Genomic DNA, 26,446 nt, shown 5'->3' with positions numbered 1-26,446 from the left:
TTGACTGGACTGGTTGACGTTCTGGAGCAATGTACAGGCGCACTACATGTTATGTCCATTGCTTCAAGAAATATTCCGGCACAAGACATCCTTCGTGGTCGAAAATAGACTGTGACAAGAGTATTCCGCATTCCGCCCCCATGACGGTGCGACTGTGAGTATACTTGTGAGGGTATACTTCATTTGTTTGTCTTTGATGGCACATATAACCACCTTTATCTTCACCAACCTTCTTTTTTCTTTAATTTGCTCTGTCTCGCTTACCAAGACGTGAAGTATTTATTTGGGCTGATCACTCAGTCCTTATCCTAAGAATATCTCTTTCGGATTTCAAATCTTGTGCGCATGCTGGCTTAGCGATTGAAGGCGTGCGCCTCGAAACCCTTGGCTCCCAGACAGGTGACCTTGAAGACTGATCCCGCCAGGGGTTCAGCGCGGAGCTGGTCCGGCGTCAGTCCCTTCCAGGCAGAGGTGACGTACAGCTCGTCGTAGTTATCGCCACCAAAGCAACACGACGTGGTCTTTGACACCGGAAGCAGAACGCTCTGGAGCAGCTTTCCTGTGGACGAACAGGGTGGCGGTCAGAGGAAATCGAAAGTATAAGCACGGTCACGAGGGAACGGAATGAGGAAGAGCAGCGAATTTGTAAAACGTGCATGTACCGCACAACTTCAGTCGACAGGGTTTTCGCTGGCCTGTTGTCGCTCTTACTTGTAAACAAAAAATCGAACTCGTCAGCTCCCCTTCTCGCTAATTACATAGAGAAGGCTTCGAATTTGGCAGTCTCGATGCCATGAAGTAGCGTACAACGGTTTGCCAGTTGCCTGCTCCTAAGCTCACGTCCAATGTGCTATTATTGTGCTGTTCTCGGGCGGCGGCAGCGAGCCATGGCTACCTGGACTGAGGAGGCCACCCACCTTTGGGCTCAAGAAGCCTGGTCTCAAAATAAAGTTTATTTCTCTCTCTCTAACTTAAATAGTCGTTTGTGTTATCTACATCAGCAGATCAATGTTTTCTGAATTTTAGAGGCAGCCAGGAACGACCCAATGAGAGCTAATGTGCTTTCACACCGTCAAAACAGTGGCCGACTGGCTGACAACACTGCTGCTTGAGCGTCAGCTGTGCCTCAAAGGGAATTATGTGATGTATTTTATAAGCTTGATTACATATAACTCTTACTGTGTTTTCTGGCATATGTGAAATTGAGCTATGCTTGCATTTATCGGCAGTGAACCTCTAGCTTTTTAATTTAGTTATAAGTCTGACCTCTAGCTTACCAAATTACAATGTTTGAATACTGTCAGCATCAGGAAAGGAAGTTTTATTTGCGCTATTTGTCAGTTTACAATATGCAATGTGAATTTGACATCAAACCAATAATGATAAGATTGCTTTTCATTGTTTGTGCTAAGAGAGTAGTATTTTTTAGGAGTATACTTCAAAATTTTTGCCTCGTTTTTATACCAAGAACAGATAGCTATCAACTTAGTAATTATGCTATGGAGCCTCAATTGCTTGTTTAATAATACAGAAATGTTATTGATTAATACAACACCTTTTAGAGTTAAAACTCAAAACATGCGGGAAGTGTAGCGTGGCTTTGGACGCGAAAAACATTAATTATGTGGTATTTTGTGTCAAACCACGATCTGATTATGAGGCACGCCGTAGTGGGAAATTTGAACCTCCTGGGGTTTTTTGCCGTGAATTCAACCTATCGTAAACATGGTAAGCAGAGCCAACTATAGCACCTTCGAAAATGAAAGAAGCCTGGACATTGAATGTCTACACCGCAGCTACAGCAGTGCTTCCCAAGGTGGCTACTAGCTAGCTGTAAGTGGAAAGAGCATTAGCTGAGCTACAAGCTTGCTTGTAGATGTCTAGGTCTACAGTACAGCTTCCAAAGACGGCTACTAGCTGTGGCCTTAGCTAGATAAAGCTGGAAGGTAGACGTCTACTAGCTAGCTGCGCGCTTCCTAGGTATTTGTGCATTTCTATTAAATACAACAAATGATTTTCGTTAAGTTTTCTCTGGCTTCTCTCTGTTGCGTCCTATGGTTGCGACAGGCAAAAAAAAAAGAATAGAAAATTGAGACTCTCGAATTCTCTTATTCTCGCTCACTACATAAATGTGTAATTTAACTACTATTTGGTCTTAAACGTCTTCACCACCGTTACAGATCGCAGCGGCTTCGCGTTTTCACATGCCTTTTCCCATTCTACGCGCAATGGGTAATAAGTGATGTCACACGGACAAGCGGGCTCGTTGGATTCCCACTTGTTGCCATATGGAATGCCTGAAGGATGCCGCTACGCTAAGCTCTTATTAAAGCAATGCATTTTGTCTGCGCCATTCGATTCATGGCCAGAGTGGCTATGCGTCACTTACTTTAGGATCTTCATTGTCATCTTCACCAGTCTCTAAGCAAAGCGAGTTCAAAGTTCGTTATATAAGAGAAAAACTTTCCCAAAGCTGCCTATACCAATATGTAGTGACAGCTGATCTCAAAGTTTGGCTTCACTAAGCTGAAGCGTTACTTGCGACTTCGCTACGCAGTATCTGTGGTGTACTATTTTTGCACGCCCCTATCTCTTATCCCATTTTTATGTATTGTTCCAATGCACATTCTTGCGATGCAGCCTCTTGACCCCGTTTCTTATCACGGGCATCATGGTGGCGAGCGAGGTTGCACGTAGAGCTGAGTATCTACAGATAGAAGATTTCTTCTTTATGGCATCGTAGAATCCATTTGTGGGTATCTGGCTAAGGTGTGCCGATCGAATTGAGCGATCGTGATTGAGAAGATGGACGGGGACTGTCTTCCAGGATCACGCTTCATACCTTTAGGTTGGTGATAGAGAGAGCTATTGCTTTTTATCATGAATCGCATGTGCTTTGTGTCCAGCCCCTGTACTCACCTGTTTCGGGATCGATGTTGATGACTCTCCCCGCCGCGTAACAGGCAAGCCACAACTTGCCGTTAGTGTCTACAGTCATTCCGTCGGGGTATCCACAGTCTTTGTACTCTTCCTTTGCGTTGAAGTCCACCAAGACCTGCCTGTTTGCTGCATACGTAAGAGATAAAAGCACAGATAATATGAAAACTAGGGGTGAAAAAACATTCGAAGCTTTGAATAAGGATAGAATATTACAGACTAACTTCATATTAAAAGATGGCCAGGCTTGTGAGATGCTGTGCATCTCACAAGCCTGGCCAAAAAGTGAGATGCCTAATAGACTAATTAACAAAAAATTCACTAATTAAGTTTTAAACTAGTTACCTTATGGTACATATTGCAATTTGCAAGTTCTAGCGAGTGAGACTGCAAGGTATATCCACTTGAAAATAATTGAATGACACCATTTACGAGATATGCGCCGTCAAACTTACGGTGAAAATGCATTGTGGTTTCACTTACTTTCTTAACAAAATATCGTTTCATGCATTGAATCACAAAAGTAACTGGAACGCCATGCATTTCTTCGCAAAGTTCGGAAATTAATATATCAAAACTAGTGTCATCCTAAGAAATCGTTTCAATTGGGTCTGCCTTGCGAACCTCCCGGCAATAATTTATAAATTGCAATATGTACTATGAGACAATTAATTTAAATTAATTAGTGGTTTTTGTTAATTAGTAGATTACGCACTTAAATTTTCTGTGTAATGTCCGCCTCTTCAAGTAAGCCAGCTCATGGACTAGAACTGTACTATCTGCCACAGGAAATTTGAAACAAAAAATTGAAAGTGTTCGTTAAAACAATCGGTATAGGTACCAGGCATATGTTTTTTTTTTCGTTATAGCGAACACATGGTAAGAACCTGTGGCACATTAATTACGCCTCATCGAGTGCTGTATTTGAAGTAGTGGGCATTACTTGCGCGATTCCTTGAGTATGTTCATCTAATTAATTTTTTTTAATTGGCAAAAAACGTTGTTGGCACCATAAAAAGTGTTTAAATTACGGGATTAAAGCCACGTACTACTGGAGATATATATATCCTCTTAAAGAAAATTACACCCTTTGTGGCTTCTCTTGTAGCACAGCAGTAATCGTCATCTGTCTTGCCCGCATTTCCTTTCTTTAACGCTGCGAGCCTGGTACTTCCAAGTCACGAAAAGCATGCTCGTTATCAGCGTGCCATGGCATTCTCGACAGAAAAGTAGCGAGTGCAGCGTTTTCAAGAAAGGAAACGCAAGCAAGGCCGATGAAGATTATTGTTGTGGGACAAATATACACCCTAAAAGGTGCAACTGTTTTAAGAGTCTATTCAGCAGAAATGCTGAGACTATAGCACCAGCTGCGAGATCATCATCGTCATCATCATCAGCGTATATTTATGAAGGCCTTTCTCAGCGATCTACAATCAATTAGCGCTGTATTGTACTAGCTGATTGAGGGAGGTAGTGGCCGAATGATGCACTAGGGAGGCCAATTACTGTTCTGGTGATGGAGTGCCTTTTTTTTTTTCAAGCTTAGTAGGCCTTCCTAATGTGGTTGCATCTGTACTAGTATAGCCCCAAATGGCTCTCGACATTTCCTCTCTTTTTTAACGGTGTCAGGCACCACTCCAAGCCAGATAAATGTAGCGGACTGGACGAGGACTCGAACTTAAAACCTTCAGATTAGAAGCCCTGCGTTCTACGATCGAGCTTCAAGATCTACGTCCCAAAAATGTGCAACGACATACGGGCGTTCTCATGGTTTCATCGAGAGTACTTGAGGGAGGCTTTGTTAAGGAAACATCAACTCTGTATGATCAGCCTCAGGTAATCATGCTGTTGCTGCTTCCTACTTATTTTGTTTGGTTTGGTCCTCATCTATTGCGCCACCTTCAGCATGTGGCTTCGTGGCTTACGCGCATCAGTATAGTTGCAGCAATAAATGCACCTCCATCTTTCAAATGTGGCTATGTAGGACAGGTCGCACAAAAGCTTATCTCGAAAAATAAAAGATGTAACCATTTGGCAATTAGGCAATAATGACGATGCACCAGAAAGTACTCACACAGCTGCCCACTGGTGGCGTCGAAGCTGAACGAGTACACGCTACGTGTGAACGAGTCGACGTAGAACATGCTTCGATTGTCCGGTGACCAGGTCATGCCGTTGGAGAGGTTCACCTTGGTCACGTGGCTGGTCACATTCAGCGTGGCCGGGTCGATGCTGAAGAGCGAACCGTTCTCCTTATCGATCACGTGTTCGTCCTTGTGCTCACCGGTGGTTCCTTGATGAGGAAAACACAACAGGAAAGCAAGCAAATACTCTGTGGGAAAACTTATATACTATACTTCAAAGAAATAGTGATCAAAGCAGCACAACGCATCGTTAGCTTGAAATAGGGTGATATCGAGATCAGTGTACCTTCGCGCATGACCGATATGTAAACACGACTGAAGTTTACCACGCACCAAATAGACCAGGCTACTGAAGGGTATAGTGCTATATACACAAAAGAACTCCAGTAATGGGCAGGCTGATGTCTCAAGTTCTCGAATGCACAAAGTAAATCTATCTCCGCGTACACAGCCAGGCGTCAGATTTATGATATAGTATAGGTTTACATTGTAATTTACAAATTTATATCTTCCTCATGGATGGGCCCGATAAGGGCCTGCACTGATGATGAATAACATATTTCTAGAAAGAGACCCGCCGCGGTGCGTTCGCGGCTATACGGTGTTGTGCTGCTATTAGCACGAGGTCGCAGGATCCAATTCCGGCTGTGGCGGCCGCATGTCGATGGAGGCGAAACGCAAAAATGCCCGTGTAAGGTGCATTGGGCGCATGTTAAAGATCCCCTATATAGTAGTCAAAATTAATCCGGAGTCCACCACTACGGCGTGCCTCATAATCAAATTGTGGCTTTGGCACGTAAAACCTCAGAACTCAAATTCAATGAAATAAACGAATCTCATCAATTGGTCATTAGGCATTGCATGCACATCTACGTATATACCTTCCAGATGCGTTAGCGTTTACAACTGAAAGGAACTGATCAGCGGTCGACGTAAGCAAGATACATATGGAGTATTGATGGAAAAAAGCGGGTATGAGACGGAGCGGGGATGTTTACAAGCATAGGTACTTTACAATGTAGAGATATAGGTTGTAATACAGAGAAATAATGTAGAAATCTGCAATAAACTAGACTGCCAGAGATGTATTAAAAATTGATTAGCTAAGTAGGCTATGTGACTGTCGCCTCCCTGTTGCGAAGGAAATGTCATTAGAGATCATTATCACCAACATCGTGGTTGCGCTGCGGCGAGCTGTATTAGATCTGTGATGTCAGTGCAAGCCAAAAACACATTAGAAGGTGCTTCAATGTGTGCGTCGATTGAGAAGGGAATTCTGTACGCAAGAAACCATACCTGCCCAGAGCCGACCGGTGACGTCACACTTTCCGTCATTGAATTTGTTTGTCGGCTTGTCGCTGTCCACCTCTGTGAGCACTTCGGACTGAGAAGTCGTCCAGTCAAACTTGCGGATTTCTCTGTTCAGCGTGATGACGTTCAAATTCGGGTTGGACTTGTATGGAATAGCGATGGTGACCAGTCCGTCTGAGAAACACCAAGAGAGACACAGACCAGTTAAATGGCTTTCGCGTCGCAAATGTTCACAACAAAGCTATGAACGTGTTGTGAAAGCTTTGACTACAGAGCGCTTATTACCGAGCACAAATATTCCCGTTATACAAGCGACCTTTTATTCAGCCCTTATAGGAATGGGGCAGCTACGGCAGCAGATCGCACCCGTGACACGCCGCCAATAGGAGAATGCCAGCTGCAGTCATTTATACTTTTAAGAGTGCCTTAAAGTGCATATTTACTTAGTATCTGCAAAATACGGCAGTCCAGGTAGCAAACAGGGGATTGGAAGGCGGGAGGAAATGTGAGTAAGTAATTTAGGACACAGCTCCCAAGATTTTCGCCCTCTAAAGCTCTCAGCTAAATTTAGTGGGTAAAGTATAGAATGGCAAGTCGGAAATGTTTTGCTAATACTGGGTGTCCCATCTAACGTTAGCCAAGAAAAACACGGTGCAAGGTGCGATAATAAGACGGTGTTCGGTCGTCAGAAGTCTAACGACCGAACATCGCAAGCCTTATAATTGTATCTACCATGCTTATTTTGGCAAGACTGGCTGTAGAAAAGCTGTGATAAATTATTTGCAGTGATCTGAGGCCTGGAACTATTTTTTTATAAAGTTTAGGTTCTAAAAAAGAAATGAATAGTCGAAATTATCATGTCAGTATCCCTTTGAATGATTTAAGAGAAAAGGCATACGCTGTAAATAAAATGATTTGTGAGAATTCTTCTCACACTGCAATCGCTAACATTCTGATGAATAAATCAATCAAGACCATAACATCTGGTCAGAGCATTGGCACTTCAATAATATAGCATCTATCTGGCTCATTGAATAATCCATACGATTCAGCACACCTCATAACCCATACGGACTACTCCACCAACGGCGACGCCGACGGAGAAAGTCCGCCTGAAGCGTCCATATAATCGCTATTTCAATCATTTGTCCGCTTGAGCTAACCTAACAGACGTAATTTACAGAACCGTGATATCTGTTATTGTTGCAGAGTTATGTACAGTTAAACCTCGATATAACGAAGTAGGCAGAATCGGCAGTATGCTTCGTTATATCGAAATTCGACATTTTATGCAAATAAGTACAGTCGCCGATCGATTTTTTCTTAGACGCAAAGTGGCCGCACAATTTTCCGAATTATCGAGCAATCGAAAATACAAAATTGAATGACAAAATAATTCATATTGATGAATTTGGGAGTCGGCGACAAATGCTACAGTTTCATGACACGTCGACAATATCTTAACATAGGGGGTACGAATTAACCGAAGCCAGCCACGCTTTCGCGTGCCCTCCGCCCCCGCGGTTGATAGCGTCACCCGCACTGGTACGATGCAATCATGAAAAACGCCGGCAGCGGGGAAAATGCCTCCTCTGCCTCTCGCTCCAACGGTTCACCGAAACTCGAGATTACGCAACCTTAAAAACTAAATGCGCAGGTAGACAGCTTACATGATGCCACGCCCTCTCGGCACGCCCACTATTGGCACACGCGGCAGATTGCCTCTAAAGCAGGGTGCGCGACTGCGTATGCACTCAGTCGCGCTTACAGCTATGCGCAGCCACGGCCGAGACGCGCGCCAGAAATCTCGATGCCCGTCAACCTATCCCCCCCCCCCCCCCTTCGCCCCGCTCCTCACGCGCGCTTGATTGCGTTACAGCGAGCTCACTGCCCTCCCCCTCTTTTCCTTTGCTCCAACGACGAGGCGGCACATCGCTACTAGATTTGGAGGCGGCACTCGTGCGTGAAGCCACCGTCTTTCTTTCTCACCCTCGCACGCTTTCATTCGCGCCTAAAGCACCAAGTGCGCGGGGCGCGAAGGGTGTTATCGCACTTGGACTTTATAGGGAACATGATGCGGCTACACTTCGGTGGTCGCTCTTGTCCCGCCGCGCGCGATTTGCGAGGTGCATTTGCAAGCAGCCGTTTGTAATTCAATCATTTGACCGTGTTCGTCCGTGGAAGTTCCATTTATTGTCTCGGCATTCCTCTGCTGCGGAAGCGAAATTTCTTTATATTGAAATTGCATACAAACACACTTTGTTATGATTAGTTTCTAACTACATGGCGCTCTATGGACAAGAGGTTATGAAAAGTTAAATACTTCGTTATATCGAGAACCTTGTTATATCGAAGTTCGTGATATCGAGGTTTTACTGCATTTGCAAACTTCGTGCTTCCATCTTATTGCAATAGCACTTACAGGGCACTCTATGCGAATTTTCACCGTCGGCGATGCCATGAGGCTCCGTATATATTTATATGTTTTATAAATAATCAAGAATATAATAATCAAGAAGAACGAAGAATATATACCACATGGTATATGGAATGCTGTACACCCGTGAGCAATGTTATACGAAAGATAGGGTCGCTGAAAAAGCTATTTCTTTGTAATTAACACGCATAAACAGAAACTGACCAGGGCACTAGAAAATTCGTAATGCCAAGGGACAGCACCCGTCGCGGTAGCTTAGTGACTTCGGTGTTACGCTGCCAAGCACCCGGTTGCGGGATCAAATCCCGCTCGTGGTGGCAGCATTTCGATGGGGATGAAGTGTAAAAACACCCGTGTCCCATGCATAGGGAACCACGTTGAAGATTCCATGGTGGCCAAAACTAATCGGGAATCCTCCACTACGGCGTGCTTGATAATCAAGTCATGATTTTGGCACAAATAACCCCAAAATTCAATTTAAATCTTTGGACTGCTTGGAATACATATCTAGCCCCGTTTCTAGTACAAGCACCGTGTACGCTGCTCGCAACACTTCGACAAACCGTGATGAGCTCAGAAAGCGCTTACCTCTAAAGTTTTGTGTGGGCAGAGCATGCCGCAGTACGTAAACGTGAGGTCAACACAAGGCGACAACTCCGAGAAGACCCTGTAGTTCTAACCAATAGTGCTCGCGGTCATCGAGGTTTCTCTGTTCATGTGTTTACATACGCCACAACATGCGTGTTTACTCAGCTTACGTTAACTGCAACCCGTACTGTCACTACAGCTACAAGCCTTACACTACGTGTAATATTCTAAGACGTTGCTATCGCATTCATTGCTTGTCCCAAATGGCGAAACTGTGATTTCCTTAACTTCTTTAAACATATTGCCGAAAATCGGCCAGGACGTAAATCAAAACTCCATTCCAACAAATCACAAATTCAATTCAATATATGTGCACCGGTATTGTTATAAAATAATTTCAGCGTTTTAAATGCATTCGAATAGGGGAATCAAGCTTAATTAGCCCCGAACTAATTTGAGGCGATTGCTGTTGAGGTATTCGTGAAGTATAAATTATATATGACAGGCAGTAATAGTGAACGCTGAACGGTGCTTTTTTCTGAGCTACTGTTGCGGTGAACGAAGACAGTACCAGAAAGTTGTTTCGCGGATAACTGGCGCCTAACTCTCCCTTTTACGCACTACTATAATTCTTATACTTGGCTAGAATTCTCTCCCCAGTGTAGAGTAGCAAACTGGATCTTCCCATCTGGTTAACTTCCCTGCCTTTCCAAATTCTTCCGTCTCTCTCCAAACGCACTCATGGAACACATGACGCGAAGGTCAAACCTCAGTCGAACGTTGTTGTTCGCGCATGCGCCGATCTGTTTTCGAGCTTCCATTTAAACGAATGAATTGATTATCTTTCTTTCTCCCTATGTACATACAGGGTGCTTTTTTTAAAAAGCCATACAGATTTTTTTTTTATAAAATGGCTATAAGCGGAGTTAACGTGGTGTTTAGCAGATGAGTTCCTAGCCGGGGTGGATATTCTTTGCCGCTATTAACGTGGGCTTCAGACGACGAACAAAACTTTTTATTAGTGCCTTAGGGACAGTTTATTAGGTGCTGAACGTATCGGCCAGTCGCGGCAGCTACTGCTGATATGGAACGCTTTGCCTGGCAAGCGGCTGTATGCCGAGCAAGGAATTACATAACCTCCTCGGCGCCAGGTCAGGATTTGCCGCGACATGCTACCATTCAGACTTAGCCCCGCTCTTCTCTATGGGGTGTTTCCGTCTGACGCGTATCGGAACGCGCTGGATGTCGATGTTGCCTTGATTACGCTTTAGAATTGATTCTGAATATCTCGAATTAAGTGCGATTTCCAAGTAAAAAAAAAGATCTATATTAAAATGTCACTGCCTCCAAATTTGGCATTTAGACGACCGCACGCGTCCGAAGGCACTAATAAAGAAGTAGACTATTGAGTTTCCTGAATTAGCCTTCTGAAGCTCATATCAGTAGCTAAGTATGCCCACTTCGCCTAGGAACTCGTCTGCAAAAACTTTGTGTTCACTGCACTAACTCATTAAAAAAAGTCTGTATGGTCTAAAAAGAACACCCTGTATATATTCAAGAGACAAAATGGAGTACCAGTTCCTTTAAATGTCCTGTTATGCCTCCCACTCTTCTCTTCCAGCGCTCCTCTCTCTCGGTGTTGTTTGCCTGTGTCCAAAAATACATTCCTCCAGTAAACCGGTGGATAACCTTGCACAGCGGCTTGTGTATTCAGGTCACGCGCTTATGCAAAAACAGCGAGAACGTCCGTCTTGAAATGGCAGTCGCGAATTCCCGGCAGCGAATGAACTTTGACACAAATGTTCGCTGCTTATTACGCAGGACGGTGATGCCGTACGTGTTTCAAGCTGGGCAAAACTGTCTTAGTCTGCACATCTTTTTACGTCATAGCTATTCTGACATTGCGAAACAAGCACGCACGCACGCTCTGAGCGACACCGCAGGGGCAGTGCGTGTATACGATCACCGCCCTTGAGAGACGTACCGAAGTGGATGCCCGACGTATCCCGCGTGTTGACGTCCAGCCGGCACAGGTCTCCCACGGGGGCGTCAACATAGAGGAGCGTCTTGGACGTAGAGTCCCAGTGTGGTCCCTCGCCCAGGTTGGAGCGTCGGATGGAGGCCGCCGACACAGACATCTTCGCTCTTCGACGGCCAAGCGCAGCTATAAGCGATCTGGAGCCGGCGGATTTCAAGGTCGTTTAAGCGCACAACCTGTCGGCTCAGGATCAGCTGTGAGACTGCCACCAGCTGTTGTACGCGCGCCCACTACAGCCGCTCCGAATGCGGAGTAGAGATGAGCGCCAAACTGAAGTACGAGAACAGTGGCAGGAAGGTCGGCCGTCGCGATAAATAGGCCAAGCGTTAACAGGAACGCTGTACGGCTCGAGGCACGCAGCGACGTTGCTTTCGGAGTATCGCTTTTATCTTTACTTCACGTCAATACTCGCTTATCAGCGCAGGCACGGTTTCGTCTGGAGAATGTGCTCAAGTAGCCATATTAAAAAAAAATCTATAGCAAAAACCTCCTTATGCAGGCGACGCGAGCTTGCTACGGTCTATGCGACGTGTCTACACGTGCACGCATAAAGCGTCAACGTGATATGCAGGAGAATGTCATAGGATGCTTTGATCACGTCTTGGCTGTTTTGTTATCGAAGTCGAAAGTAAACGTGAGAAACGCCCTACTTGCTGTTTCTGGGGGGAAAAAAAGAAAGAAAACGAACTTATATCCGCCTTCTCGACTTAAATTGTATGGACAATGATACTGACGTATCAAATCAAAATATTTTTAGCATTTCCAGAAAGCAAAAAAAGAGAAGAGAGATGAAAGCTATTAACAAAGATGCCAGCAGATAGGCTATGCTGTATCATTACTATATTAAATAATTTTGATGAACACAAATTCAACATACAGAATTTTACACTCAACCAGCTTAGACCGTGTTAAATGTAGCACACATATTATATTGTATCTTTTTTCTTTGTGTGCGCAGTGTTTATGTTGCGGAAAACTGTCTCAATTTTGTTATTTGTGTACTATGCAATGAGTCATGCAAACTAAAAGATCCGATACTAATCGCAAATTTAGTTTCTCGTTCCTGTTTTTAATGCGATGGTATGTTCCACATTTGTCAATGCGAGCGAACTCTGTGTTGTTTGCTATCTGAGGTATCGCTCGATTGGTTTGTGACCTAATGCGGATCTCTGTAGACGTTACTGAAAGTGTTAGCTTCACCAATCTGCCTAAAAGCAGCTTTTTCAAGCGAATAGCTTTCTTTGTCTCTTACGCCCATTTTCGTAGTCAATGGCTGGCGGTTTGGGTTTGCTGTTCGAAGGTTGGAACATAGGTGCCGACACAAAGGGCACGCATGTTTGCGATGCGGGGCGCATTCGTCATAGACTTTCATACAGTGGGACACTCTATGGCATTCGCTACCGAACGCCACCTGTCATCACCCTTGAGGAAGCACTACCACTAGAAATGCGCTGGTTCATGGCTGTGTTCTTAATGGAATCACGCAATGAAACAACAAACGCTACGTAAATGTCCTCACTGCAATAAATGTACAGAACGTCGTCAAGCGCACCACTCTTTTATAAAGCCAGTAGCTTTCTTGAAGCGTTCGGGCTATTCGCCTACATTGACGATCACCACCTATAGTTTCTGGACTATTTTTTCTCTGACCCCTCAACCCTCAAGTTCTGTAGTGAACATGAAACAATAAATTTAATTAGTTGTTGTTTTGACATCACCACTGTGCCACGGGCAAAATAATTACAACTCTAAGGACACCCACACAAGCAAGTAATTTAAATTTTATTTTGACAAATGCACAATACAGACAATGGAATGCCACGTGAAAACAAGACGGCTTGACGTTTTGCATAATGCCCACGACTCTGTGCACACACAAGGCAACACTGAGTTTCTGCCAAATGTGAAGGGTAGATGTGCACGCGAGCATAAACGCTGTGCGCGAGTGCAGGATGCGCATATAAACAGCTAGTGGGCTGCGCATCCTGCAACAGGTTTTACTGAGTTTGCTGTGGCGTTCCAAAACGCACACAGCTTATTCGCCGCACAACATGGCCACGCAAACGCAAGCTTGTTGCTCTGCAAACGGATGGGTGGGCCATTTTGGCATATCCCTGTGCTTTCACGATGAACAAGTCGTTTACTACAACGCGAAAGTGGTGAGCGGCCTTCACTGCAGGAACTTCAGCTTCTATGTTGAGTCTTTTGTCATTTCGGGTTCCATCAGAGCAAATTACACGTAAAAAAGGGAAGGAAATGCAAGAAGAGTGGCATGACACAATATTTTCTGTATGGTGTGGCAATCCTGCGTGGTCGAGCATGGCCAAAGTGTGGCCTTGCAAAGGCTGCATTTGCCCACACGAACAAGTCAGCTTGTCACGACCGCCATTATCCTGTGTCTTATCATTGGTTCGGTAAACATGATCATTGTTGCCTACACTAAGTGTAGGCAACAAATCTTACCATGACTGTGCTATAGCATATGAGTGCGGAAAATAGGCAGCCAGTAATGGAAGTACTGTACAGTTCTTTAATATACTAAGTGACTGGTTAATCAGTCGAAGCTTCTGCACTAAACTGCTACAACGAATGTGAAATAAGGGTGAACGGTTTGCATAACAACTAAGCAGGCGAGTTTTCAGGTAAAGTAGGCGCACTGAACACTATATTGAGTGTTGTGCACTTGTCATCTACAGGGTTGCCCACTATCAGGAGGAACATGGCGCAGCGTGGCTGCATAGAGTGCGTCAATGTCAGTACCGCCTTCCGCACAGGGTGGCGACACCGTTTGACCAAGCCCGAACCGTACCTCCGCCGTATTGTGTCGGAGCTGTTGAAGCGGCCGTACATGTGCGTGCATTAGTAACGTGTGGCGCGATCCTGTTGCCCAGCGTTTTTAATTTTCACTGTGCTGCGCAAGTGTTTGCTAAGTTGACTTTTCGGGCTCGCGATGTCATATGAAAGGTGCGTGACAAATTTCATATCTAAAAATACGCCGTCATGGTTGATTTCTGCGTACCTTTGTGTGCCAGTTCAATGGAAAAATGACACCTATGTCTCAGATTTTCCCGCGACCCAGAACGCAGCAAGAAGTCCATGAAAACTTTGTTCTGCTAAGCCATTATGCTTAAATTTGTGTCTTTGCGTGAAACGGTATTCGGAAAGTTTTCTGCTGCACTATATATGCGTTTGCCATCTATATATATATATTTAATCAAGGTGATTACAAGCCTGCTCAAACTCAATGTGTCATTTCCAACAGTCACATGTACTGAGCATCTGAACTTTAAGAAAATGTTCTTTGCGAGTTTTATTGCCGCTCAGCATTTATACTTGCACTGGTTGTGCCAGTCAGATGTAACGAGAGGAATGGAGTAGGGAAGACCGCCGCAGGTGTAAACTTCTGCTGACCTGTTTTAATGTTTATAAGCATATAAGTTACGTTTTTCTTTGTCAATGCTCTTAAGTTGATGCGCATGGCCTGTTGCGGCTTCACGCAGGTGAACGTGTTGGTGAGCTGCTTCTAACTGCGTTTTAGTTTCCTTCCTCTGGTTTTACTCAAGTGACAGCTATATATTTTGGCAATAAGCATTTCCCTTCTTTTAGTGAGATGCTTGTTTTTCACATTGCTGCTCTCATCTTGGGTCGTTGCATAAGAGAAGGCAAATGTTTTTCAGAAAAATATCTTGGGACTATACTTATACAGGCAAACAAGTCATACTGTACTACAGGCCAGAAATTTTCACAAGCCGCACGAATGGGTTTATACTTTAGGCCCGATGGCTACAATAACACTGTTCATTTATTAGTGTTGAAATATCGCACACTGTGCCTTGCTTTTCACTTATTGAAAAGAATACCATGGTTTCGCGTGCCAAAACCACGACCTGATCATTAGGCATAGTCAGGTACTTCGAAATAATTTTGTCCACCTGGGTTTAACGTGCACCTAAATTTAAGTACACGAGCGTCTTTCCCGGTGTGAAATTTGGCAGCCACGACCGTGATCGAAATCACGACCTTGAGCTTGAATTTTGACATTCGCAGAGTGTGTCTCTGCAAATATAACACTGTTTTCGTATACGTGGTCTGTCATTCTTACCTTTAACAGACATACAGTACCTTAATTGGTAACACTGCCATGTTCACCCTGCTTCGTCTTATACGTTTCCATGATTACGCAGCTAAAGTGTTACGGCCGAAAGTTGCGTCATATTTTCGAAGGACCTCTAAAACCTTTGGTACACACCATATGCGTCAACCTTGTTTTCGAAACAAATTTGTAAGCGAAAGCACGGTAAAATAGACTACTTACCTGCTGGGCTCGAAACTTATTTAAGTTTTTCTTCATGTCAGTGTTCAAGCTCCTGTTTCTAAGGTGAAATGTAAATACTGCAATACACGCGTAATCGTACGAAACGGGAAAATTTGAAATTTTTGCACTGTCAGAGCGCAGATTCTAAATTGCCACTGATCGTCATTACTCGCGTTGACGTGTTCCGGCCCAATATGGCGGCACAACCGGACGTGTCGCCACCCTGTACGGAGAAGCGTGGCATCGACGCACCCTGTGGTCGCGCTACAGTGTACTAGAATAGATTCTAGTACACTGTAGCCGCGCTACGCGGAGCGCCAGCGCACACGGCGCTTGTCTGTACTATAGAGGCTAGAAGGTTTGTCAAATCTTCTAGCCTCTATATCTGTACGTCCCAATGGCGGCCAAAACCAGTGTTGCCTGACTGCAGCACAAGGTTGTCAACCTTATGCAAATTCGCTGTATAGTAGACTTACGTTAATTCGACCCTGGCAGGGCCGGCGAAATCGGTCGAATTATCCTGCGGGTCGAATTATATAACGGGTAAGAAAACGCCAGAACCAACTGCTGATTGATAGATTTGGCAGTACTTGCCAAATTTTACAACGCCTTTGAATCAAATGCGTGCCCGCTTTCTGTGGCCGAAGTAGAAAATAATGTAGGAATGACATTAAAGCTCCTAAACGAAGTAGAAATCTAACCCGCACCCTATTTTTTAGCAAGAAAAAATTGTTGCACATTGCAATTGGCAGCCGGTTTTCTAAAGTCAGCTTCGCCACACGGTATTTTTTAAAGTCATCTCTGCCACAACACAATAGTGTCATGCGGTAAAGCATATGATCATTGCGAAGGCGGTTCTGGTTTCGTGCGCGATTCCACCGCGCAAGCAATTTTCGTCCCAACATTTTCTTTTTAAAAAAGAAAGGCGCGCGTTATAATCAGGTAAATACCATAATCAGACGTTGTGAGCTACGGGCATTACTTAAATACCTTCTCAGGGCTGGCCACAAACAGGCATTTTCGACGCATTCACACGCTGCCACTAAAGGCGTAACTATCGGGGTCCCTATAGAGGTCAGGCGCGTAAGTGTTGACTGTTCAAATTCGAATTATTCAGCGGTGGCCAATTTTAGGGCCAAAATAACGAAAGTTTTGGCCCATAGAAATGTATGCGCACTGGCCGTAACCTTCGGTCAGGATCGAATTAACAGGAGTCAAATTAACGGAAGTCTACTGTATCATGAAACTATAATGCATGTTGTGGTGGCTATGTGACATCATGGCAACATCCTACACTGTTCTCACATATGAAATGTACAGTATTTATACATTGCCTACAAATAGCTACAAAACTGAACTATAATTGCTTGAGTGAAAATTACACTTTAATGCCGTGCTTCAGTGTCAGTAAATGCCATAGGGAAGTGCTAGAAGGCAAATGTTCCAACACTTAGCTGTTGCCAGTATGCCTACAGACGCACACAACTGCCCCAATGGCACCACAAAACGGCCATCTTTTTCTCACGCAATGACAAAATTTTGCCACTCGAAACATGTTTAGATGACAGAGACCACTGTGCAATAAAAAACTAGAACAAGCATTATACATTAGCATAGCAGCAGATATCAAACTCAGACAAGTAATATTTTTGGTAAGTTCAAACAAACCTCAAAAGCTTGTTTCCTTGCCATTTTTTATTTATTTATTTGAGTACCCTAAGGGCCCATTAGGGCATTACATAGGGGGGGACGAAAAAGTTCAAGCATGATTGAAATCTGTACAATGTAAAATGAAGGCATTAGGAACCATAAAAAACATCTAGCAGGAGCAAACAAAAAAAGAAAGAAAGAAAGAAAAGGGTAACGAAATTTATACAATGTTTAGTAGCGTGAAAAACGCATAAGAACCTAAAATGTGATGCAAAGAATCAGCACCCATCAGAACACGAGGTTAAGGATAAACACTTAGGTAAACAGCCTACACAGACATATCTGATGAAACGGAATGAATTTTACACAATGCTAAGCACTTGAAAACACTGTTTATATAAATATTCAAGAAAACGTGGGTTCTGACAGGTTGACACACTCTAAAAAGGTTAGCAGTGCTGCATGAAATGATGATGATTCCGTAAGCGAGACAATGTTTGCAGGTAGCGAGTTCCATTCGGCAATAGATAAAACTAGAGGCGAATTTTGATAAACGTTAGTCCTGGCAAATATAGGTTTTACTTTATGAACATGGTCTGTGCGGGTAGAGATGTGGGGAGCGGGAAGAATATGGGCTCGAACGAATGCAATGTTGCTGTGGTAAAGGCTATGGAAGAAGGTAAACCGTGATAATTTCCTGCGCATGTCAAGTGAAGGGAGATTAAGTGATTTCTTTAAGGCGGACACACTTTGATAGCGAGAGTATGAAGTTAAGATGAACCGCACAGCTTTATTTTGAACTGACTCGAGTAGGTTCGTGAGATTAGAGTGATGGGGATGCCAAATTATTGACGCATATTCTAAAGAAGGCCTGATAAGAGAACTGTATGCGCAAAGTCTGGTATCTGTGTTAGCAAGGTGTAAGTGACGTTTCAGGTAACCAAGTTTTTTGCATGCTTTTGAGGTGATGTGTTCAATGTGAGCATTCCAGCTTAAATTGGAGGTAAACAGGACACCAAAGTACTTGATTGAAGATACTGAGTCAACAGTAATACCGCGTATTGTGTATTGCTCAGAGGTAGGTCGAGTTATCGAAGCAAATTTTACGTCTTTAGTTTTGGCTATGTTAATTTCCATCTGCCATGTGTCACACCAGTCAGTTAGTTTTGTTAAATCAGACTGCAACACAGAGATGTCGGCAGGGCAGCTTATTTCATTCTACAAGACGCAGTCATCTGTGAAGGGACGTATTTGTGAGGTAATAATAGTTGCGATGTCATTTATGTATATTAAAAATAGCAGTGGCCCAAGGACGGATCCTTGAGGAACTCCCGAAGTGACGTGAGTGCGGTTAGAAAAGCAATTGTTGAGACTGATTACTTGAAATCGGTTCGTTAGGAACTCCTCAATCCATCGCGTCGTGTTATAGTCAAGCTGTAGGTTTCTAACTTTCAGTTTTAGTCGATTATGAGGCACTCGGTCGAAAGCTTTAGAAAAGTCAATAAAAATGGCGTCTGTATTAATCAATCTGTGCAAAGAAATGTGAATATCTGTTACGAGTTCATAAAGTTGCGTCTGACATGAGCGATTTTGGCGAAAGCCATGTTGGTTATTCAGGAGCAGGTTATTATTGTTAAGATAGGCTATAATGTGCGAGTATAGGATGTGTTCCAGTAATTTGCAGCAGATAGATGTCAGTGATATAGGTCTGTAATTATTAGGGTCTGCTGTATCAGCAGATTTAAATACCGGTATCACTAACGCCGATTTCCAATCTTCCGGTAGGCACCCTGTATCGAGTGATTGCTGAAATATTAGAGATAATAAAACTGAAGAGTAGTGCGAGGTTAATTTTAGAAGTTTAGCACTTATACCATCAGGACCTGGGCTGGTTTTATGAGGAAGCCTGTCAATGGCACGAGAAACACCATGTTCCGTTATTATGATGGATGAAAAGGGGAATCGAATAGATAGTTGTTCAAGTATGTGAGTGTTATCAAGTGGCAGTTCGTTAGTAAAAACTGCAGAGAAGCATTTGTTAAATAGCTCAGTGCTATCTTTTGTGTTGAGCACTGCTCCATTGTCGGAAAGTAGTAAGGGAGCAGTGTGATCTGCTTTTGGGTTTACTACTTGCCAAAACTTTTTGGGATCAGTTTTTATCATATTGGGAAGGGTGCAATTAAAAAACTTGTGTTTAGCTTCGACAATTGTTGTTTCTGTATGGCGTGCTATGTTTTTGTAATTTTGCCAGTCTTCTGGAGCATTTGTTCGGGCAGCTTTTCTGAACGCTCTTTTTTTCTTGTTTATACACTTCTTCACTTCACGGTTAAACCACGGATCGTTCAGCCTTGAGCTGATTGTCATTCTTGGTATGCATGTAGTTTCAACTTCTTTGAGTTTATCGCGGAACAAGCTCCAGTTATCGTGTACCGTTCTGTTTTGAAAATTGTTTGCAAAGTCTGCTGTAAATGAGGCTAACATATCAATCATTCTGCCAGTGTCGGCGCGTGCGTAGTTGAGAATGTATTTTTTCGCTGTATATTTCTTGGCAGGTTTCAATGCAAAGGAACATTGCACCACCCTGTGATCACTTAATGGTTCAAGCACATGTGTCGCAGCAAGGTCTGGATGATTTGTTAAAATGATATCTAGTATGTGATCACCCCGAGTTGGTTCGTGCACGACTTGAGTTAAGTGATGAAAATACAAGGTTTGTAGAAAATGAAGACACTCAGATCTGTTGCAATTTTCCTTTTAGGAAGAGGTTGACCACTCGATACCTGGGTAATTAAAATCACCCCCTAATATTAGTATGCATTTTGGAAACTGGGATAAGACCTGTTGTAACGCATCATTGAAAAAATGAACAAATTCCAAACGGCTATCGGGTGGACGATAGCATGCACCAGTAACACATTGCGCATGTCCAATACGTGCAGAGACCTACACTATTTCAAGAGGAGAGTCGATTATCACTAGAGACGGTTGATAGTCATCTTTAATGACCACAATAACTCCGCCTCCTTGGAAGCCTTCCCGGTCCTTTCGAAAGATTACAAAAGATGGGTCAAGTGCAAGTTCGCTATTAGTGATGTCACTGGAAAGCCACGTTTCCGCACCTATTACTATATCTGTGGTGCAAGAATGTATGAGCGTTTTCAGTGCATCAATTTTATGAAAAAGGCTATGGAAATTTGCAAAGAGAGACCACTGTGCAATAAAAAACTAGAACAAGCATTATACATTAGCACAACAGTAGATATCAAACTCAGACAAGTAATATTTTTGGTAAGTTCAAACAAACCTCAAAAGCTTGTTTCCTTGCCATGTTTTTAATGCATTCTGAAATGAGGCAAGCCAAACAAATATTTTGCTATATCAATTTTCTGCTTTCCAGGTGTAATGGGACAAGGCTAAAACATGCCCTTTTAGAGTGTGTTGATAAAGTATGGGTAGTCAAAGAAAATGTTTGGTACTCAAGGTGCTGTGTGTGCTGATGGGTGTCACCACAAATTGGTGCCACCAATCCAGTTGTCATCAATGCAAATGGTCAGTATGCATATACACCACATGAGTGTATGCCTGGTTCCAGAGCTGTTCAAATGTTATGATATGGGTGGGTCTGGCCTATTTAGAAACACATGTTAACTGATAGTGCACGAAGACACGTACAGTGCTGTCTGCTCCTTTACATATTTTCTTTTGTGTGCTGCAGCTTTAGCTGTTCATACATAACCAGGTTTGCAAATACTATTTTAACTTTATTTTATTTGACACCAGAGAATACACTGTCCTGATATCTTAAAGAGACATAATTAGTCCCTGTGAGTTGGAGCGAATCCGAGTTGACTGTGGTGAGAACAAAGTGCTGCAGTACTGAAGTAGGAACAATGCATAAACACAACTTGCAGCTGAGGCACTCACCATGGTTTATAATATCTTTATACTGCTCACATCGGTTAGAACATGGGATTGGCACAGAACACAAACATATGCAAGCTCTTATTTGATTGTATTTTATCCTTCATATGCTCTGGAGCAAATTTTTACAAAAGAACTTAAAAAAGAAGGAAAGAAAGAAACAATCAGACTCATGTCAGTTTAGACTTTGATAATTCAAAACTATTTCAATTCGCCAACGAGGCCCTGTTAAGATGATATCATTGCTTTTGGTTTTTGCACCAGGACAAATTTATACTAAAACTTGCGCTTTATTCACAAGACTGTGCTGCTCATGGAGGTGAAAAATTGTTTTGTGCAGAGCTTACCATAGCTTGCACATTTCTGTGAACTCATTTGCTTCATTGAACATGTGACAAAGAAGATATTCTAATAATTTTCACTAAAATGCAAGAGACACAGGTATTTTCAGAGCACAGAATCCTGCAATTTATGCCCTCAGCACTTTAATTGCTGATTGAAAGTATTATAAATGTGAAAAAAAATGAGAATAATAAATGTACAATCCAGGAGGATGCACTGTCCAATGCAACACACATGAAAGAGAAAATATATTCAAATGATGGCTTAAGGCCTATTTTGTGAAATTGGTAAGGTAGATCGAGCTTAGTGCAGCTCAGTATGAAAGCTTCACATGAAAAGCTCTACAGTAAGCTGTCTCTTTAACAATAGCTAATGGCTCGACCCAGCCCTTGAATGACGTCACCTCTAGGCTGTTTAACAAATATAATATGTGCTTCCATAGAATGCATAATGTAAAGGGTATCACATAAGCACTGCATAAAAGCGAGGAAAAGTACAAAGTCATTAACAACATAGGGACAATGCAAATATATATTTAGTGTCTAAAATAGACAAAAAAAGAGAAACGAGAAATCACATCCCAACATTTCAAGTCAGTTCAGTAAAATACAGGATCACTGTCGGGTTAGAAAGCATTTGAAGAACTGCAGCTTAGTTGCCTTTTATGGGAGCCTTGTTTTTTGTTTTCATTATTCCTTGATTTATTCTTGTTTTCTTTTAGGCATAGTAATGACTCAGTAGCGAGAGAACACTTGTATGTGCCCACTTTCTCCTGTGTCATCTTGGTCCTTCATTTTCTCAATAATGACATACCAATTAGTATAGTCATGCATAGTACCTGTAACAGCTGTTGTTGAGGTGCCATGCAAAAGGAACCAAGTGAGCAGCTGAGGTCATAAAATGAGCACAAAATTGCGCCTGACAAATATATATGAGCTTGGCCCTGTATTTCACTATTAACTGCACTGAGGCAGCCCCACTACAGTGGGTCAGCAATAGCAGTGTGGCCGTCTGTTCTGTAGTGGCGCTGTGCGGCCTCCACATTTTGAAACAAGGCGATGCCACATTTCCTGCAACCATAACCTTCGATGTTACCCATTCTGCATTTTGTTCCGTCATCGCTGTACACCACATCAACAGCACTGTGCGTGATGTGAAAACGTTTTCCTGCTGCTTCACTGCTTGTAAAGCTTGCAATTTGTTCCTTGTCTTTGTCCTTCGCAAGCTTCACCGTTTCCTCGTACTTCCTCTCATTATCGGTGGAACAATCCTGAATATTAGCTTGGTCTCTGATCGCAGTTCCAGAAGCAGCAGCATCTGATGTGGAGCCAGGGGACACATTGTGCAGGTTCGAGCCACAAGTGCTCGAATCTAGAGCAGTCAACTCCTGCGAAGTGCACAAGGAATTGGCGTTGTCTGCTGCTGGTTGAGAAGGTGGAAAGCACAACATTCGTGCAGCAGACGGCACATTCTCACAATGTGTAATAGCTAGCGAAGAAGACCTGCCTGCAGGAACTGATACTGCTGTGGCAACTGTAGAGGAAGAACTTTTGATGCACACTGTTGTGGTCTCCTGCTGGTGCCCAGGATCTAAAGCACGCTGAAGCTTAGATGCCCTTCTGTGCTTTTTTCCACTGTCATGTTCCTTCATGTTCTTCACACCGGAAATCAGCGCCTTGCAAATGTCACACCAAATGTAATTATTGGCTGGAGATGAAGAGTCTGTCCTAGAGAAGCATCGCACGCTGTTGATACAGATGTCCCCATGCTCTGCGTAGCTTGCTGGCCCTGTGAATCTTTTTTGGCATGTCTTGCACTGGTATGGTCCACTGTTTGGCTGTGGAGAAAATGAAATAGCAGTGATGTGAAAGAACAGAGTGAGCGGGAACCACTACACTCTATTAAGACTGTAAGGATATTCAACACATGTGCATCTAAGCAATTGTGCTAGAGGAACCTCATTTTTTTTTATGAGTGCAAAAAGTGAAAATGAAAGTGCTTGTGAAGATTTTTGTGCAAGGCCTGAGTACGCCTTGCATTAGAACAAATTCGGTGACAAGTTCTGCATGCACTCTCGCCGATGGAAAGCAAGCATACGAGAGATTGAAGCAGAGGTTTACCATGCCCAAGTGAGAACAAATTATCAATATGCCTTTCCAAGCATGCACTGCTGTAATTAATCTACGCACTATTGCTTTCCATCAACAGATGTGACAGCATCAACATTGCCCAAAGAAATTCAGGAAGTTCAGTGACGAAACTGAAACCTTTTTTGGAGCATGGTGATTTACCATCATTGCACAGGTTGTTACAACAATGGCATTCCTTCCTTGCAATCTATCTGCAGTATTTTTCAATGCACTATATTGTAGCTCTTAATTCAAGATGGCAGTAGCTCTGCCCTGATGTCCAACGAGAGCCATGCAGCCTCTTCTACACCAGAAAGTTATGGATGTGCAGAAGATAGTGGAAAAAATAATAATTGGCATAAAGAGCAGCCAGAGAATACAGAAGTTACAATGTTGTCCTATGAGAAAAAACTGAAGAGGCTATGTAGAGTTCCACAAGAAATCAAGGATTCTAGCAACCCGCCGTGGTTGCTCAGTGGCTATGGTGTTGGGCTGCTGAGCACGAGGTCGCGGGATCGAATCCCGGCCACGGCGGCCGCATTTCGATGGGGGCGAAATGCGAAAACACCCGTGTGCTTAGATTTAGGTGCACGTTAAAGAACCCCAGGTGGTCAAAATTTCCGGAGTCCTCCACTACGGCGTGCCTCATAATCAGAAAGTGGTTTTGGCACGTAAAACCCCAAATATTATTATTATTATTAAGGATTCTAGCATGACAATTACATGTCAAATTCCTTAAATTTTTTGCCAAATGGTTTATTTACTAGTATAAAGTCCACCTTTGTATAAGGCCCACACTCCTACTTTGGAGCATGAAAATTTAAAAAAAAAGTTTTAGTGAGTGTCACGAGTGTACTTGTGTGTTAGTCAGCATGGTTACTGTGACAGAACTTTTTGAAGTTTTGATTCCTGTGCATGATGGTCTACCAATAGGTAACTTGTCATGTCCCTCTGGTGCATCGTAGACCAACAGTGATTCACCAGGGAGTTGTGCTTCTTTGAACTTTCCGTTGAAGTAAATGGGATATAACAGGGCTCAGTGAGGTTAGGAGGACAAAAGAAGCATATACAGTGCTAAAAAGCAGCCACGTCCTGTGCTACCGGGGCTTAGCGGAGCGACGAGAACTAGGAGTCAGATTCCTGATTAATAAGAATATAGCTGGTAACATATAGTAATCCCAGACCATTAACGAGAGGGTGGCAGGTCTTGTTGTGAAACTTAATAAGAGGTACAAAATGAAGGTTGTACAGGTCTACGCCCCTACATCCAGTCATGATGACCAGGAAGTCGAAAGCTTCTATGAAGACGTGGAATCGGCCATGGGTAGAGTGACAACGAAATACACTATACTGATGGGCGACTTCAATGCCAGGGTAGGCGAGAAGCAGGCTGGAGAAAAGTTAGTGGAGTAATATGGCACAGGTTCTAGGAATAGCAGGGGAGAGTTATTAGTAGAGTTTGCAGAACGGAATAATATGCGGATAAAGAATACATTCTTCCGCAAGCGGGATAGTCGAAAGTGGACGTGGAGGAGCCTGAATGGCGAGACTAGAAATGAAATAGACTTCATACTCTGCGCTGACCCTGGCATCATACAAGATGTGGATGTGGTCGGCAAGATGACTGACCTGCAATGCGCTGCAATGACCATAGGATGGTAAGAATTCGAATCAGCCCAGACTTGAGGAGGGAACGGAAGAAACTGGTACATAAGAAGCCAATCAATGAGTTAGCAGTAAGTCGGAAAACAGAGGAACTCCGGTTCAAGCTACAGAACACATATTCGGCTTTAACTCAGGAAGAGGACCTTAGTGTTGAAGCAATGAACGACAATCTTATGGGCATCATTAAGGAGTGTGAAATAGAAGTCAGTGGTAACTTCATCAGACAGGATACCGGTAAACTATTGCAGGAGACGAAAGATCTGATTAATAAACGCCAATGTATTAAGCCTCTAACCCTACAGCTAGAATAGAACTGGCAGAACTTTCCAAGTTAACCAACAAGCGTAAGACAGCTGACATAAGGAAGTATAATATGGATAGAATTGAACATGCTCTCAGGAAAGGAGGAAGCCTAAAAGCAGTGAAGAAGAAACTAGCAATAGACAAGAATCAGATGTATACGTTAAGAGACAAAGCCGGCAACATCATTACTAATATGGATGAGATAGTTCAAGTGGCTGAGGAGTTATATAGAGATTTATACAGTACCAGTGGCACCCACGACGATAATGGAAGAGAGAATAGTCTAGAGGAATTTGAAATCCCACACGTAACGCTAGAAGAAGTAAAGACAGCCTTGGGAGCTATGCAGAGGGGGAAGGCGGCTGCGGAGGATCAGGTAACAGCAGATTTGTTGGAGGATGGTGGCAGATTGTTCTAGAAAAACCAGCCACCCTGTATACGCAATGGCTCATGACCTCGAGCGTACCGGAATTTTGGAAGACCGCCAACATAATGCTAATCCATAAGAAAGGGGGCACCAAAGATTTGACTATTATAGACCGATCAGCTTACTGCCCGTTGCCTACAAAGTATTTACTAAGGTAATCGCAAATAGAATCAGGAACGCCTTAGACTTCTGTCAATCAAAGGACCAGGCAGGATTCCGTAAAGGCTACTCAACAATAG

The 26,446-nt window shown here is 43.3% G+C and overlaps 2 protein-coding genes across 20 annotated transcripts in view; both read right to left on the bottom strand.

Moving 5' to 3' along the window:
* Positions 1 to 260: 260 nt before the first annotated feature.
* LOC135914249 (regucalcin-like) lies at positions 261 to 11,771 on the bottom strand. Its single transcript, XM_065447026.2, has 5 exons — positions 11,402 to 11,771; positions 6,378 to 6,566; positions 5,012 to 5,230; positions 2,920 to 3,066; positions 261 to 559 (listed from the first exon to the last, which is right to left on the bottom strand). The coding sequence occupies exons 1-5, from the start codon at positions 11,553 to 11,555 to the stop codon at positions 354 to 356; spliced, it is 915 nt and encodes a 304-aa protein (XP_065303098.1). The 5' UTR covers positions 11,556 to 11,771; the 3' UTR covers positions 261 to 353.
* Positions 11,772 to 22,196: 10,425 nt separating this feature from the next.
* LOC135914247 (uncharacterized) overlaps positions 22,197 to 26,446 on the bottom strand; it is a 623,773-nt gene continuing 619,523 nt past the window's right edge. For all 19 annotated transcript variants that reach the window (XM_070539896.1, XM_070539897.1, XM_070539899.1 and 16 more), the window contains one exon: positions 22,197 to 23,520. In XM_070539896.1, the coding sequence (XP_070395997.1) occupies positions 22,663 to 23,520 (858 nt within the window). In that variant the 3' untranslated portion in view covers positions 22,197 to 22,662. The remainder of the gene's footprint in view (positions 23,521 to 26,446) is intronic.

Source organism: Dermacentor albipictus, chromosome 6, assembly GCF_038994185.2.
Source record: "Dermacentor albipictus isolate Rhodes 1998 colony chromosome 6, USDA_Dalb.pri_finalv2, whole genome shotgun sequence".
NCBI classification, from domain to species: domain Eukaryota; kingdom Metazoa; phylum Arthropoda; class Arachnida; order Ixodida; family Ixodidae; genus Dermacentor; species Dermacentor albipictus.
The sequence above is the reverse complement of the archived record's forward strand: the minus strand, read 5'-3'. Positions and strand labels throughout refer to the sequence as shown.